This window comes from Biomphalaria glabrata, chromosome 8 (assembly GCF_947242115.1).
Source record: "Biomphalaria glabrata chromosome 8, xgBioGlab47.1, whole genome shotgun sequence".
NCBI classification, from domain to species: Eukaryota; Metazoa; Mollusca; class Gastropoda; family Planorbidae; genus Biomphalaria; species Biomphalaria glabrata.
Genome location: NC_074718.1, coordinates 23,419,546 through 23,431,768, shown reverse-complemented (window position 1 = coordinate 23,431,768; position 12,223 = coordinate 23,419,546). Strand labels below are relative to the sequence as shown.

The 12,223-nt window shown below is 38.0% G+C and overlaps 1 protein-coding gene across 3 annotated transcripts in view; it reads left to right on the top strand.

The window, feature by feature from the left end:
* LOC106050871 (uncharacterized) overlaps positions 1-12,223 on the top strand; it is a 93,099-nt gene that overhangs the window by 37,066 nt on the left and 43,810 nt on the right. For all 3 annotated transcript variants that reach the window (XM_056038919.1, XM_056038920.1, XM_056038918.1), the window contains exons 10-14: positions 1,819-1,971; positions 6,301-6,414; positions 7,168-7,297; positions 7,702-7,903; positions 8,417-8,485. In XM_056038919.1, coding sequence (XP_055894894.1) covers positions 1,819-1,971; positions 6,301-6,414; positions 7,168-7,297; positions 7,702-7,903; positions 8,417-8,485 — 668 coding nt within the window. The remainder of the gene's footprint in view (positions 1-1,818; positions 1,972-6,300; positions 6,415-7,167; positions 7,298-7,701; positions 7,904-8,416; positions 8,486-12,223) is intronic.

Sequence of the window (12,223 nt, the reverse complement as noted above, 5' to 3'; positions counted from 1 at the left end):
CATCCCCTGCAATCTTCCATCCCCTGCAATCTTCCATCCCCTGCAATCTTCCATCCCCTGCAATCTTCATGAAATTCGGAATAGAACTTAACAATCATCATTTATATTGAAAAGTCTAAATTGTATAAAACAAAACCATATGTAAATGTCTAAATCTTATACAACATAATTATTTTGCATCTTTTCTGTAATGTGGCCTGCGGTTTGAGCAGAGTCTGTTTTCCCTGTTTGAAATGATGAATTGAATTGAATATTATTATAATAACATAGTTTTTGCTATTACCTAATTTTATAACTTCGAACCGAGCCCAAACTTTAGATCTCACCAAACCGAACTTTAGATCTCACCAAACCGAACCCGAACTATACTCGCCATTGAACCAAACTGAAATCGAACTTACATCTGACCGAACCGAACCAGAACTTTTAAAGTTGGATTCGATTCCCATCTCTAGAATTAAGAAACAATTCAGAAAAGTCTTTTAGAAATAAATAAAAGCAAAACGAACGCTGAATATGGACGTCATTGTTTAGTGGTCATTAGTGCCGATGTGCCAAAAAACTCAAACTTTGTGGTCATTAGTCATGGAAGGATTTTAGTGGAGGCCCCAACACTTTTTCAAAAGCTTTAATGGAAATCCACTTGTTAATAGTAATACTTTCATCTAAAAGAATACCATATTTAGTACCAATAAAAAACAGAAATAGAATACCGATACTTGTACATTTAATCCAACGTACTTATTTTTTTAAATATTTAATATGCATATTTCGGTCTAAAAATGTATATTTTGGGGGTTTATGCATTGGCGTAGATCCGAAGCTGCTTTTGTTACGAGCACTCTAAACCCGGACACTTATTAACCACGTGACAATTTAGCAAAACGTAAGATTGAAAGTAGTGTTGGTTAAAATGCTAAAAAAGAATGTTTTAAGAAAAAGTAAGATGCTGACCCTCCGAAATATTTTTTTTTCTATTGTGCCCCCCCTTTTTGTACCCCCTGGCCTGCCCTCCCTAAAATCGGGCACTAAATATAATGTACTTGTCATGAGTATTATTTTCTTTATTACTTGATCTTCCTGACACTCCTCTTTCATTTCTTGTTATATGGAATAGAAAGAAAGTTATCTTATATAATACAGACGTTAATTCAAAAAAGAAGATGATTATGTCCTACGCGTCATGCATTTAGTCATGCATAGTAACCAATGACCTAAATTATGTTAAGTCACTGGTTTTCCTGGCTGGCTCAGGCAACCCATTCCATGCTCTAATAGCACTAGGGAAGAAGGAGCAGTTCAAAGAGTATGGACACGTTACATCTTCTAGTTGTGAATGGAATTATAGGGTTATCTGTGTGTGTGTGTGTGTTGTGTTTGACTTGTGTAAGTATGTGTGTACTGTGTGGTTTGGAAATACTTTACCATGCATGGGATGTGTAGCTGAGTATCATAAACCGACTGACTGCCTTACCAAGGAACTTGATTTCGAAAGCCGAGGTAGACTAGGAATAAAATGAGCGCCTCAACTTGAACTGATTTGTGCTTCTAGTGAGCGCCTAAAGGCAGTACGTGCACCACTATATGTCCTTTAAAGAGATTGGACCAGAGTGCTCTGATAGGAGCATGGGAAATACTCAATGCATAAAGTAATTTCTTTTCTTTCTTTTTTTGTCATTGGATAGAAATTTATTTTTTTAGGACCGGTAAGGGGGGCGGTAAAATATATTTTTGATTTTTTTGAAAAGAAAAGAGAAAGATAAAGCTCTTTTAGTTCTACTCTCTTGTATATGAATTCTATTTGACTTATACTAAAAGGTTATGGACATTGCGAGAATCTGTGCAACTCTGACATCTGTACTGTGAAGGTCACTGCAGAGACCAATCGGTACCAGTGTATATGTAAACGAAAGCAGAAGTTAGTTATCTGCGACTCACAGAAGTTGTGCACAGTGGAAGAATGTTTTCTAGGTGAGTGACTTACTCTAGGAGTCTCTCGCCAACAAGATAAGTTTGACATTATCTGCGACTCACAGAAGGTTTGCACAGTGGATAAAAATGTTTTCTAGGTGAGTGACTTAGTCTAGGATTCTCTCGCCAACAAGATAAGTTTGACATTATCTGCGACTCACAGAAGTTGTGCACAGTGGAAGAATGTTTTCTAGGTGAGTGACTTACTCTAGGAGTCTCTCGCCAACAAGATAAGTTTGACATTATCTGCGACTCACAGAAGGTTTGCACAGTGGATAAAAATGTTTTCTAGGTGAGTGACTTAGTCTAGGATTCTCTCGCCAACAAGATAAGTTTGACATTATCTGCGACTCACAGAAGTTGTGCACAGTGGAAGAATGTTTTCTAGGTGAGTGACTTAGTCTAGGATTCTCTCGCTAACAAGATGTTTGACATTATCTGCGACTCACAGAAGTTGTGCACAGTGGAAGAATGTTTTCTAGGTGAGTGACTTAGTCTAGGATTCTCTCGCCAACAAGATAAGTTTGACATTATCTGAGCTATCATCACGTGGCCTAGCAGAATAGTCTGACAATATGAAAATGGACCTAGTTATGTTAAAGTGATCCTCTGGAATGAATCATAGTTTGTGTCAAGGTTGGTTTCTTCTCTAATATACGTATGTGTACTTCAAAAAAACATCTCACAAAGTAAAACAATCCAAAACAAAAAGAGTTTTGAAGTCAACACCCTGACTTGCCCCCCTTCTCCTCTACAGTAAACAGGAGACCCAGGCTGACCAGAGCTCAGTCCTGACCGTTTGCTAACAATTGAACCAATACCCACACACTTCCATTGCTAGTGTCACGAAGTGTTCAATACCGTTCAGAAACTCGTTTGTTTTAGCACACGTGTCTGTGTCTCCTTGTCAATTGTCTTTCTTTCCTTCAACTTTGTTTCTGTCTCCTTGTCAATTGTCTTTCTTTCCTTCAACTTTGTTTCTGTGTCTCCTTGTCAATTGTCTTTCTTTCCTTCAACTTTGTTTCTGTGTCTCCTTGTCAATTGTCTTTCTTTCCTTCAACTTTGTTTCTGTGTCTCCTTGTCAATTGTCTTTCTTTCTTTCAACTTTGTTTCTGTGTCTCCTTGTCAATTGTCTTTCTTTCCTTCAACTTTGTTTCTGTGTCTCCTTGTCAATTGTCTTTCTTTCCTTCAACTTTGTTTCTGTGTCTCCTTGTCAATTGTCTTTCTTTCCTTCAACTTTGTTTCTGTGTCTCCTTGTCAATTGTCTTTCTTTCCTTCAACTTTGTTTCTGTGTCTCCTTGTCAATTGTCTTTCTTTCCTTCAACTTTGTTTCTGTGTCTCCTTGTCAATTGTCTTTCTTTCCTTCAACTTTGTTTCTGTGTCTCCTTGTCAATTGTCTTTCTTTCCTTCAACTTTGTTTCTGTGTCTCCTTGTCAATTGTCTTTCTTTCCTTCAACTTTGTTTCTGTGTCTCCTTGTCTATTGTCTTTCTTTCTTTCAACTTTGTTTCTGTGTCTCCTTGTCAATTGTCTTTCTTTCTTTCAACTTTGTTTCTGTGTCTCCTTGTCAATTGTCTTTCTTTCCTTCAACTTTGTTTCTGTGTCTCCTTGTCAATTGTCTTTCTTTCTTTCAACTTTGTTTCTGTGTCTCCTTGTCAATTGTCTTTCTTTCCTTCAACTTTGTTTCTGTGTCTCCTTGTCAATTGTCTTTCTTTCTTTCAACTTTGTTTCTGTGTCTCCTTGTCTATTGTCTTTCTTTCTTTCAACTTTGTTTCTGTGTCTCCTTGTCAATTGTCTTTCTTTCTTTCAACTTTGTTTCTGTGTCTCCTTGTCAATTGTCTTTCTTTCTTTCAACTTTGTTTCTGTGTCTCCTTGTCAATTGTCTTTCTTTCTTTCAACTTTGTTTCTGTGTCTCCTTGTCAATTGTCTTTCTTTCTTTCAACTTTGTTTCTGTGTCTCCTTGTCAATTGTCTTTCTTTCTTTCAACTTTGTTTCTGTGTCTCCTTGTCAATTGTCTTTCTTTCCTTCAACTTTGTTTCTGTGTCTCCTTGTCAATTGTCTTTCTTTCTTTCAACTTTGTTTCTGTGTCTCCTTGTCAATTGTCTTTCTTTCTTTCAACTTTGTTTCTGTGTCTCCTTGTCAATTGTCTTTCTTTCTTTCAACTTTGTTTCTGTGTCTCCTTGTCAATTGTCTTTCTTTCCTTCAACTTTGTTTCTGTGTCTCCTTGTCAATTGTCTTTCTTTCTTTCAACTTTGTTTCTGTGTCTCCTTGTCAATTGTCTTTCTTTCTTTCAACTTTGTTTCTGTGTCTCCTTGTCAATTGTCTTTCTTTCCTTCAACCCATTTTCCAGATTAATCCAGCACTGAGAGCACGAACGTGCTACTTGGAAGATTCATGATCAGCTGGTCTGCTAGGACACTGGTCAAGTTCCTCCAATTGCCTATTTGCTTCCAGTGTTAGCTAGACAACGATCTGTAGCAAAAATAAAAGGCGACATTGTAATAGTTCGAATAAAACAGTCATAGGCGTAACCGGGGTGGATTGGGGTTCAACGCCCATCCCCCTGCGAAATGAAATCCCTCCCCCCGCAGTGGCTGTGATTTTTTTTTGGCTTTAACTTTTTTTGTTATAATTAAGATTTTAATGTTAAACCATCACTTCCCCAGCGCAGTCAAAGTGGTTTTTGAGATTAAACCTTCCCCCCTCCAGAGATTTTTTTGACGTTAAAAAAAAAAGCCCTCTTCAAAGTAAAACTAATGCAAACAAGTCACCAATAAAGTTTTTGAATTTAAAACTCCCTCCAGAGGGTTTTATTTAGAAACCCCCACTAGAGGGTTTATTTAGAAACCCCCTCCAGAGGGTTTTATTTAGAAACCCCCTCCAGAGGGTTTTATTTAGAAACCCCCTCCAAAGGGTTTTGAGCTTAAAACCAGCCTCTTCAATATAAACCTAAAGCCAACTACAGTCACCAAATTCTATGAGCGTAGCCAAGGTAGGTTTTGAGTTTGAAACCCCATCAGCCACTTATCGTAACTCTCACCTTGTCTAATAAGTCGATTGTATAACTTCTTCGTTCTGAGTATTAGAAGCTAATGCTTCCGAATATGGCGGCTGATGACGAGTAAGGAAATTCAAATAAAGCGACTTCTTTGTGTTGAAAGAAACGCCTCCTCCTTTGCGTTTGAGTTTCGATGCACCAAACTCGAAATAACGTTCTGACATTTGAACCAAAATGAATGACACAGAGAGTCGTGGATCAGTTTCAATTCATTTCGACTCATAGCTGACACACACACCTGTTTCTAGAAAACGTATCAGCAGCCGCTACATTGTGTTTGCCTTGTCTCTACTTCTTCTTCTTCTTCTAGCCAGCTTGATTGCTGCTGAGCTTGTTGAGCTCTTTTGCAGACTGTGCCAAGGAAAAAAAGTGTGCTGTTTTCTTCAGTTGTTCAACACTGCCGTAAAGGGTGTTGGTTATGTTGGGCTGGAGTGGTAGTAGGGTCTGCCTAAGGTGGATTAGGAAGGGACATTCAAAAAGGATATGGTTTACGGATTCATAAGGGCGGGCGCAGTGTCTACAAAGGGGGAGTTGTGTGGGATTTATTTTATTGAGATGGTAATTTGACAGAGGTGTGTGTCTTTTAATTCAGTGTTGGAGCAAGTGGCCAAGACCGAGAACTTCCTTAAAATGCGGGGATTATACTATATATATATATTAAAAAGCCTGAGGAAACACCCAGCCTTTTCTCTACAAGACATCGTAGTGGAAACAGCTCAGTCCCAGTCTCCACCTCTAGATAGTTTTCATTCTTTATTTTCCCTTGCTCTGTTTGCACTACATGAAGGCCACGGAGCGTTGATCCGTGACAAGGGGAAAGCGATTTCCTACAAAGTAGTGGTGCCATTTCTTTAAAGATTCTACGATGGCGTAGGCCTCTTTTTCTATTGCTTTGTACCGCCTTTCATCTTTGAAGATTGTTTTTGACGGTAGCCGCCATTGTTATATCCGAAGCGTCTGTTTCAAACGTCAGAGGTCGAATTCGTGATTGTTCAGTGTCTACTGTAATCTTGTACAATAAAACCAAGATGCTGGTTACTTTTGTAGAGTTATTTCATTACGACCTTAGACCTTGCAATTAGGACTGTTCATCCTTGGTCTTATGTTGTATCTACCTGCTCGTTCATTGTTTACTGTAATCTTGTTAAATAAATTGTAAAGAAATAACTCTACTAAAATATTGTCTACTAAAATATTGTCTATGTGATTTATAACATATGTGTATATTGATCACTTCATCCAGACATAATGCATACTATATATTCATGTCTAGATCAGCCCTTTTGTTCTACGGAAGCTACGCCTAGCAGTGGAGATAAAAGTATCACTTGGAACAACACAATTGTAGGCCAATATGATGTCAGTATTTGTCCAAACGATGCTGTCGGTAAGAGCAATAGTTAGGATTGTAGACTATTTAGCTGCTCCCCAAAGGAAATGCCGCTATTGGTTTTTTTCTGCTTATTTTTCACAATTAAATGTACAAAACTGACAGCTTTAGTGAAAGTTTCGAATTCACCGCCCACTGTAGCGTACAACAAATAGGCTGCCTGGTCGTGCGGTTTGCACGCTGGACTGTCGTTCAGATTTATCGATGGTCCCTGATTCAAACCCTGCCCGCTCCCATCCCCCGTCATCCTGCGGGAGGTTCGGACTAGGAAGTAATTATCTTCAACTCTGAAGGAACATCCGAAACATGTCAAACATTTTACATTTTTAAAGGGGAGATAACAAATCCAATGTGCTTGTTGTACTGTTTTACTTTTACTCACTACATTGTGTTTTAGTCTTAAAGATATTTTTTAAAATTGATTGAGGCCGCCTCAAATTGTTGACTTAGAACTGAGGCTCTATGGTCTCATGCACTGGGCAGAAGTTTCAAGAGACTTAGAACTGAGGCTCTATGGTCTCATGCACTGGGCAGTAGTTTCAAGAAGCAGGAGGCAACTTCTTACAGGCCGGAAATGTCTCGCCAGGCTAGAAATCACAAACCTACCTTGAACGAAGCAATTAGTCTGCATTGTACCTTCATACGTATAATGATAGTTTGTTGTACTATTGACATTCATTCTTTTTATTACATCAAAGATGCATTTAACATGTTTCATGAATTGTTTGTTTTTGTCTTGGTAATATGCAGGTGAATCTCTTAGACAATGTACTGGCTATACAAATAGTTCCAAAGTAGGCAAGTGGCTAAATCCGGATATGTCCTTTTGTTCAGTCAAAGGACAAACTTTTTGGCTCCAGATGATCAACATGACTAGATGGTATGTGGCAACAATTAGTTCTATCTATATTTGTTCTAAGTTTTGTTGTCTCAAGGGAAATAAAAGTTAAACAAAACAAAACTGGATAATAAAAATTGTTTTTTTTACAGTAGTCCTCTCACCTTGAAAGATTTGAAAGCTCTAATCATTTTATGACCTCTAACCACTGACCTCTAACCACTGACCTCTAACCATTGATATACTTTGTTTTGCTATCTGGAGAACTGCGTCACTCTTAGCTCTCAACAATGTTAAAACAATTCAAGCATCAAATCAAAAGGGTTTGTTTACGTAGGGTCAGTAGGCAAACTGATAGGCTGTCAGGGAAAGAAACAGCCAGAAAGAGAAAAGAGAGAGAGAAAGAACGAGAGAGATGTGTCTAATGGTACTTATATCTTTCCTAGCCACGGTAACAAGTCTAACAGTCTAACAACTTTCATACAAGCAGTAGACGACTTCACCAGTCCGATCAAGTCATCCCCTGTTGGAGCTAATGTTGTCTTGCCTGGAGATTTTTTCATTGTGGCCAGTACATTGGAGCAGCTCCTTCAACAGTTTCAAAATGTAACCAAATTGGGAGAGAAACTCGCTATTCAGTATATTAAAGTAAGTCAGGTTACAGGAACAGTAGTAACTTAGCCCAAACTAAAATGATTCAATGGCCATAAATTGGTTTTGGAAGGTTTGGCCTTATTGATAATGCAGCTGAAGTGTAAATTGTTTGATTACTACATATGGGAAATATTGTTAGAAAGGTAGAAGGTATAACTACTAGAAATCCATTAATAATAATCTTTATTATCCATAAGTAAATTGGTCTTACAATTTGTGCACTACATCAAACAAAACATTATAACTATTGAAAGCCCGTCGGTGTTCATGTGCCAGCATTGAGTTCGGTGTTACCTCCATTGGAGTTTGGTTACATTTCAAGTACTCATTACTGCGGTAGCGCTTAACAATAGATAGATAGATAGATAGATAGATAGATGATAGATAGATAGATAGATAGATAGATAGATAGATAGATAGATAGATAGATAGATAGATAGATAGATAGATAGATAGATAGATAGATAGATAAAATTGTGATTCTAATTGTAACTCACTCTTCCACAGAACGTATTGAATATCGTGGATAGCCTTGTAGGTCAACAAACTTTTCATTACTTAAAATATACAAGAAAGGTAGGCTACCTGGTTGTGTGGTATGCGCTCTGGACTGTCGTTCAATGATCTCGATGGTCCCGGGTTTAAGACTCGAACCCTGTCCACTACCATTTACCGTCGACTTTCTTGGGGTTTTGGGCTGGGGTGTCTGTGGCATTTTACTTCTCGAGAGACGATCTTTTCCCTTTGCAACTTCTTGTAACTGGGGTGTAATGGTCTTTAAATCTGAAGAAACATCTGAAACATGTAAAACATTTTACAAACAAAACATCTGCGTTATTTTAGCGGCCCCTGTATGTGGAAAAGCCGCTTAGTAGTTGTCTATAGTCTGTCCTTCAGTCACGTTTAGATCTAAAAAAGCCACTAAACAATTTTCATTTCACCACATTTAATAATAATAATAATAATGTTTATTATCCATAAGGAAATTTATGTTACAATACACCAAACAAAACATTATATTAATAGATAATCAAACGATACATTCACACCAGACTCACTCTGAATTTACATGCGAAAAGTTTATATCAGATTGTTTCTATTTAATGATTTGATTGCCAAAGAAAAAAATAGTTTTTGTGTTTGTTTGTCTTTGCTATCGGTGTCTTGTATCTCTATTGTAATGGTAAAATCACAAAATCCTAACTCAAAAAGTGATTTTTTAGCGGCCCCCGAAAAGGGAAAAGACGCTATTAGTTCTGTGTGGCCTGTCTTTCCGCCCGTCCCATTTAGATCTCAGAAACTAGAAGAGAAAATGAAAATCGGACATCATGATATTTTAGATCATTCAAAGTTCTGATGCAACGGCTACTTTTTTCTTTTCCAAAAGTGAACCATCTAATTTTTTAAATAATATATGCAAGCAGATTTTTCAAAAAATTACACCATTTTTCAATGAAAAACTTAAGGGGAAGTAAGTCTTATTATTTCTAGAATCTTTTTAGCTTTTATGAATGTTTGTCTCAAACAGCTGCCATTAATGTTCAGATTGCCATACCAGGCAGTGATATTAAATCTTAAAATATTGCAGATGTGAGCGTGATAAAACATAGCCAAGGCCTTTTCACGCACATTAAACGAGGACAGTTTACTATTTGTGTTCGGAAGGAAAACGTTTTCCTTCTTAAAATTGAATTCTGCCTTTTTATATACAAAAACACAACTCTTATAAAACATTATATAACCGTGAAAGTATACATACAGTTTTGTCATTGTCCGAAATAGTATTATAAAAATACATATGTATTACTCATTTGTGTGTGTTCTGGTGTATAAGCTACAAACAGTTAATCGTTTAACAGAAAACGTTTATTTTTGTGTTAAAAAACGAAGTCTGTACATTTGACAACACATTTTGCAAAGAAGGAGATTTAGAATGCACTGCTTTTGTTGTCTATTAGTTGTCCTCTGCACTGCAGTTGGCAACAAGCATAGATTCGAGCCATTGGGACCTTTGATCAAAGGGATTTCTTACAGACAACCAGGGACGATAAAGGCTCTTTGCCAACCCCCTCTCTCCGTAAGCGCCACCATCAACGAGAAGATCACTTGCAGAGGCAGCCTTAGTAGATTGCGGGGCCCTGAGCCTATATATACTGTACCATATCACTTTGACGGGCTCATCCGCCTCGTACTATGTAGGCTTTATTTTTGCTAGTAAACTTAGTACTTTACGTAGGTATTGTTCTACTGGCCTTTCACTAATTACATACTGTATTGTAATTGTTCTGCACGAAACATTTCACCTTTTCATGTTAATAAACTTAACTAATGATTCAGAAACATTTTTCATAAATTATACAAAAAAAACTAGATGATGATAATTTCTGCTGGAGTCGGAAAGTAAGTATTAATTACTGAGGAGAACCGAACACTTGCAGTAACCAAATAGTTGCTTAGACGTTCACAGACGAATTCAGTCACGGAACTTTCCTGGCTTGTCAATAAGCACTAATATTAATATAATGAATCTTCTCTCCCGATGCGCGGCCCGAATGCCGAAGCCAAATTGATATTCTTTAAGAACAAGGTGTGTGATGGGAGCTACAGAAGTCTCTTTAAGAACAAGGTGTGTGATAGGAGCTACAGTTGTCTCTTTAAGAACAAGGTGTGTGATGGGAGCTACAGTTGTCTCTTTAAGAACAAGGTGTGTGATGGGAGCTACAGTTTTCTCTTTAAGAACAAGGTGTGTGATGGGAGCTACAGAAGTCTCTTTAAGAACAAGGTGTGTGATGGGAGATACAGTTGTCTCTTTAAGAACAAGGTGTGTGATGGGAGCTACAGTTGTCTCTTTAAGAACAAGGTGTGTGATGGGAGCTACAGAAGTCTCTTTAAGAACAAGGTGTGTGATGGGAGATACAGTTGTCTCTTTAAGAACAAGGTGTGTGATGGGAGCTACAGTGTTGTCTCTTTAAGAACAAGGTGTGTGATAGGAGATACAGTTGTCTCTTTAAGAACAAGGTGTGTGATGGGAGCTACAGTTGTCTCTTTAAGAACAAGGTGTGTGATGGGAGCTACAGTTGTCTCTTTAAGAACAAGGTGTGTGATAGGAGATACAGTTGTTTCAACTTTAAGAACAAGGTGTGTGATGGGAGCTACAGTTGTCTCTTTAAGAACAAGGTGTGTGATGGGAGCTACAGTTGTCTCTTTAAGAACAAGGTGTGTGATGGGAGCTACAGTTGTCTCTTTAAGAACAAGGTGTGTGATAGGAGATACAGTTGTTTCAACTTTAAGAACAAGGTGTGTGATGGGAGCTACAGTTGTTTCAACTTTAAGAACAAGGTGTGTGATGGGAGCTACAGGTGTCTCTTTAAGAACAAGGTGTGTGATAGGAGATACAGAAGTCTCTTTAAGAACAAGGTGTGTGATGGAAGCTACAGTTGTCTCTTTAAGAACAAGGTGTGTGATAGGAGATACAGTTGTTTCTTTAAGAACAAGGTGTGTGATAGGAGCTACAGTTGTTTCTTTAAGAACAAGGTGTGTGATAGGAGCTACAGTTGTCTCTTTAAGAACAAGGTGTGTGATAGGAGCTACAGTTGTCTCTTTAAGAACAAGGTGTGTGATAGGAGATACAGTTGTCTCTTTAAGAACAAGGTGTGTGATAGGAGATACAGTTGTTTCTTTAAGAACAAGGTGTGTGATAGGAGATACAGTTGTCTCTTTAAGAACAAGGTGTGTGATGGGAGCTACAGTTGTCTCTTTAAGAACAAGGTGTGTGATGGGAGATACAGTTGTCTCTTTAAGAACAAGGTGTGTGATGGGAGCTACAGTTGTCTCTTTAAGAACAAGGTGTGTGATGGGAGCTACAGAAGTCTCTTTAAGAACAAGGTGTGTGATGGGAGATACAGTTGTCTCTTTAAGAACAAGGTGTGTGATGGGAGCTACAGTGTTGTCTCTTTAAGAACAAGGTGTGTGATAGGAGATACAGTTGTCTCTTTAAGAACAAGGTGTGTGATGGGAGCTACAGTTGTCTCTTTAAGAACAAGGTGTGTGATGGGAGCTACAGTTGTCTCTTTAAGAACAAGGTGTGTGATAGGAGATACAGTTGTTTCAACTTTAAGAACAAGGTGTGTGATGGGAGCTACAGTTGTCTCTTTAAGAACAAGGTGTGTGATGGGAGCTACAGTTGTCTCTTTAAGAACAAGGTGTGTGATGGGAGCTACAGTTGTCTCTTTAAGAACAAGGTGTGTGATAGGAGATACAGTTGTTTCAACTTTAAGAACAAGGTGTGTGATGGGAGCTACAGTTGTTTCAACT